Source organism: Arachis ipaensis, chromosome B05, assembly GCF_000816755.2.
Source record: "Arachis ipaensis cultivar K30076 chromosome B05, Araip1.1, whole genome shotgun sequence".
In the NCBI taxonomy this organism is placed as follows: domain Eukaryota; kingdom Viridiplantae; phylum Streptophyta; class Magnoliopsida; order Fabales; family Fabaceae; genus Arachis; species Arachis ipaensis.
The window spans coordinates 140,350,838-140,355,039 of NC_029789.2; the positions used below are offsets into that span (position 1 = coordinate 140,350,838).

Genomic DNA, 4,202 nt, shown 5'->3' on the forward strand with positions numbered 1-4,202 from the left:
CGCAACCTCTTAATTGAGTATGGGGAGATTATGACATTTGAGCTATTACTCATTGGCGACCATATATAATTAATTATAAATAAAAAATGTGTTTTAATGGTATTAAGAAGATATGCATAGGTATATATTGATCATGAAACCCATAAAAAAATAAAAAAAGGAAAAAGGAAATGACAAAAGACACCTTGACTCTATACTATAAGTTGCCGTCATCGTCCACAATGCTTCTTCCCCCACTCCTCTCTCTCCATTCTCTCACCCATTTTCTGGAACAAACAAAATCCTTCTCAATCCTCATTCATTCCTTCACACAACCACAATCCTCTCATTGCTTTTAAAAAACAAAAAAACAAAAACTCTTAATGGACCAGCCTAGATTCGTGATCCCGGCAACGGAGGCCCAACTCCTGGCCCAATCCTCCGGCCTCCCCTCCGTCAACGAGGTCCTCCCAACCATCGTCCCTACAGCCCAATCCCTAGCCCGTCCTCCGATCTCGAAATTCCATGTCGCCGCCGTAGGACTCGGAAAATCCGGCCGCATCTTCATCGGCGTCAACCTCGAGTTCCCTGGGCTCCCCTTCCACCACACCATCCACGCCGAGCAGTTCCTCGTCGCCAACCTCCTCCTCAACTCGGAGCCCTCCCTCGTCTCATTCGCCGTCTCCGCCGCGCCGTGCGGACACTGCCGCCAGTTCCTCCAGGAGCTTCCAAACGCCACCGACCTCAAAATCGTAATCACAAACCAAAGAAACCCAAACTTCTCCCCTCTCTCCCAATTCCTCAACCACCGCTTCGGTCCCCGCGATCTTCTCCCTGATTCCGTTCCATTACTCTTGGAGCCTCACAACCATGGCTTGTCGCTGCCAAACAAATTCAACTCAAACGATTTCGATCTGAAACTTGCGTTTGCGGCTTTGGAAGCCGCGAATGCATCTCACGCGCCGTACAGCGCGTCGCCTTCGGGCGCGGCGGTTATGGATTGCGAGGGGAAGGTGTATAGAGGATCTTATATTGAGTCAGCGGCGTATAATCCGAGCCTGGGGCCGCTTCAGGCTGCTATTGTGGCTTACGTGGCGGGTGGAGGCGGCGATTACGAGAGGATAGTGGCAGCGGTTTTGGTGGAGAAAGATGGCGCGGTGGTGAAACAGGAACACACGGCGAGGTTGCTCCTTCGGGCTATCTCGCCCAAGTGCGACTTCAAGGCATTGATTTGTAGTCCCAAAAATGAAGACTGAATTCTCAAATTTGCCCCGTTGCAATAATAATATTGGATAATTATGGAGAGTAAAAATTTTTTTTTTCCCAAAAAAAGAAAATAAAAATTGAAGATATTAGCGTAATTCTATATACGGGCCTGCTACACATACAAGTATCCAAGCATCCAAGTTGGCCCAGCCCAAATCGAAGACACGCGCATAAGGAAGCATAACATGGCGCGTCAAAATCACGCGCTCAACACAAACGGTTACGTATGGCAGACTCTTCCACTTCCTCCACTTCTTCCACTTCTCAAAACGCTTCGAAACCAAGGAAACGCTCCCAATTTCGAGCAAAAATCAAAGTTCAAAATATACAAATCGTTGTTCGAAACCTCCATCAAAACAACATCAAACTCTCCGTGAAGAATCTGAAGAGAAAACGAAGCAAAAACACTCAACGTAAGTTCATCAAGAAAACCGAAAGACCACCAAAGCCTTGGATTGCCAACTGGACTAAGGAGAAGTTGGTGGAAAGAATGACTGCAGAAAAAGAAGAAATTTTGGTAAGTAAACATAATATGTTGCTTGTATTTTATTTACCTGAATGCTGTTAGCTAAAATATCTCATGTTTCAGGGGATTGTGAAGATGGCGGAGACAAGAGCAAGAGAAAAAATGAAAGAAAAAGAAAAAAAAGAAAAAAAACAAGAAATCAAAAAAACAAAAAAAAGGAAGGCGAGTCCAACATCGTCTTCGGAGACAGAAACAGCTACTGACAGTGACACTTCTACCTCTGAGTCTGAGAGTCAACAAGACTCGGAGGATTCAGCAAGAAAACACCCCATCAAAAAGGGGAAAAAGTAAGTACCATACTTGGGTGTAATTTCTTTTTCGAGTTGGGTGTATCTTGTTGATCACGTTGGGTGTATTTTAATATGTTCTAAATAATCACTGTTTGCCTTCCAGAATGGACTCCAGAAAAAGAAAGCAGAGGCAAGAGGAGCCAGATTCTGATTCAGAATCTGAATCTAAACAAAGTGATGAGTAATGTCCTGAAATTATCACTCCTTTCTTTTGGCTTCATTATAAAGATTTCGTGTATTAACTGAAGTGTCTGTTATTAACTTATAGGAGTGAAGAATCATCACCTGCAGAGAAGGAGAATGAGAAGAAAAAAACAAAAACAACACCAAAAAAGTAAGCACTTCTTTGCATAATATTCTGTGATAAAATTAATTTTTTATTTCTGATTGGTACTCTTTTTTTTCCACCCAGAACACAACCAAAAAAGAAAAAAGTTCTTGTGGAGGATTCACCTCCTAAAGAAGACCAATACTTTCACGGGTACAGTACCTCGTAAGCTATATTACCGTCTATCGTCGTAATTATTTTTGTTAACATCTTCCTTTATGAATGTAGTGAGACATATGAAATATCAAGTGATGAACTGGATGAATGGCTAGGGCAAAACGTTGATAAATCTGCTGCAGAGGGGTATGTCTTGATGGGCTGTCTATTTCATATTTTATTGTGTTTTGCATGCTAATAATTGTTTCTTGTTTTGCAGGGAGAACCAACCTGACCTGCGATCGACAGAAGGTCGCTATGTGTCGTCTGAAACGTAAGAAGCTTTATTATTTAATAAAATCTTGTTATCATGAATTGGGTGTGTCTTGTGGTACCATTTGGGTGTATTGAGTGGATCAAGTTGGGTGTATGTTGTCTAATAAGTTGGAATATTAACTTTGTTGTGTTGCTTGGATCAAATCTGTCTTAGAATACCGGCTGTGAACTTGGGAACTGATGCTCCTTCCTCTCAAGGAAACACAGAACAGAGTAGTGTAAACCAGCCGTCACAGAGCATGTAATTTCTCTTTCAAATAACCGTTACTTTTGTTCTTCTATTACCCTTCTACTTCTAATTCTGTATATATTTTTTTTAGAAAAAAAAGCCCTTTATTATTTTATTCAAGAAAAAAAAGGCAGGAAAAAAAAAGCAAAAACTGCAAGTATGTAAGTTCTCAAAAAAACAAAGCCTGTCTTCTTTTTGAATTGTTCGGGTGTATTTCTTGAATTTATTTGGGTGTATTTTAGGTTGAGTCCGTCTGATTCGAATATGATGGTTGTGAGGGAACAGACACCGTCCAAAGCGCTTGCAATGTGAGTTTTACAATAATATTCAACCTTATAACCTTATTATTTTCAAAGGCGTTGTTAACCTTTCATTTTTCTTCTTGTTTAGAGTCCCAATTCAGGTTTTTGTGCCGGCATCCCAAACAACCACAGAGACAGATTTTGAACCAACCCCTATGCTACAGATTGAAGGGACTACATAAATTCTTGAAGGACAGTTTAGACCGGCTGTCGGATTGGTCTTCTCGGTCGGAGATATTTTAGATTTCCATTTTCCCTCTCTGCTACATGTAATCAGTTGGTTCTTAATCTCGTTTCCCTTCCTATTTGTGCACCGAACCCTTGTAGAGAAACCTGCAGCCTTGGCGTAGTTCCTGTAAAATTTTCCAGCATCTTCAAGGGTAGTAAAGGTCATTCCAACCTTTGGAACAAGCTCGTCATCAACAACTGAGAGAGGCTGCAAAATACACCGTGTCAGAACTGTAAATACACCCATAGATATGATTCAAATACACCCAATCATGTCTAATACGATACACTCTAACCGCAACAACTCAACTACAGAATGACTTTTAAAGCCATAAACTGTAAATACACAGCATGCAGATATAATACAGTTCTAGGCGATGTTATATAGCGCGTGTAATCAACGTACCTGAAGCAGCGCGTATTTTGATCTTATTGTTTAATGAACTTGTATGGCATACAAGCCATTAGGGCTTGTATGCAGAGCTTTTCCGTTCTATATATTACTATCTCTTGAGTCTGAAGATAATTATTAAACTGAATTGAGGATTTTAACTTTTAAGGTTAAAACCGGTACTCGTACGGAAATAGATTCTTTCCATTTTTTAATACTATAGATTTTTTC

The 4,202-nt window shown here is 40.9% G+C and overlaps 3 protein-coding genes across 3 annotated transcripts; all 3 read left to right on the forward strand.

Moving 5' to 3' along the window:
• On the forward strand, window positions 114-1,349 carry LOC107644487 (cytidine deaminase 1). Its single transcript, XM_016348353.2, has one exon. It carries the CDS (start codon window positions 363-365, stop codon window positions 1,233-1,235), a length of 873 nt encoding a protein of 290 aa, XP_016203839.1. The 5' UTR covers window positions 114-362; the 3' UTR covers window positions 1,236-1,349.
• On the forward strand, window positions 1,466-1,648 carry LOC110262619 (the record flags this gene model as incomplete). The annotated part of the gene is given in 1 exon segment (XM_021103011.1): window positions 1,466-1,648. A coding segment is annotated over 1 exon segment (177 nt), but the record flags the coding sequence as incomplete, so codon positions are not given.
• Window positions 1,683-3,538, forward strand: LOC107641323 (protein gar2). Its single transcript, XM_021103010.1, has 10 exons — window positions 1,683-1,762; window positions 1,835-2,058; window positions 2,165-2,242; window positions 2,330-2,395; window positions 2,474-2,542; window positions 2,618-2,692; window positions 2,766-2,819; window positions 2,976-3,062; window positions 3,293-3,358; window positions 3,441-3,538. Exons 1-10 carry the CDS (start codon window positions 1,736-1,738, stop codon window positions 3,532-3,534), a joined length of 840 nt encoding a protein of 279 aa, XP_020958669.1. The 5' UTR covers window positions 1,683-1,735; the 3' UTR covers window positions 3,535-3,538.

What these genes read in the sequence shown, in the direction of transcription:
- LOC107644487 (XM_016348353.2), top strand. Translation starts at nt 363, where the DNA reads ATGGACCAGCCTAGATTCGTGATCCCGGCAACGGAGGCCCAACTCCTG.
- LOC107641323 (XM_021103010.1), top strand. Translation starts at nt 1,736, where the DNA reads ATGACTGCAGAAAAAGAAGAAATTTTG. An exon ending in GAATCTAAACAAAGTGATGA is followed by an intron (nt 2,243 to 2,329) that starts GTAATGTCCTGA and finishes ATTAACTTATAG; the next exon opens with GAGTGAAGAATCATCACCTG. An exon ending in GATAAATCTGCTGCAGAGGG is followed by an intron (nt 2,693 to 2,765) that starts GTATGTCTTGAT and finishes CTTGTTTTGCAG; the next exon opens with GGAGAACCAACCTGACCTGC.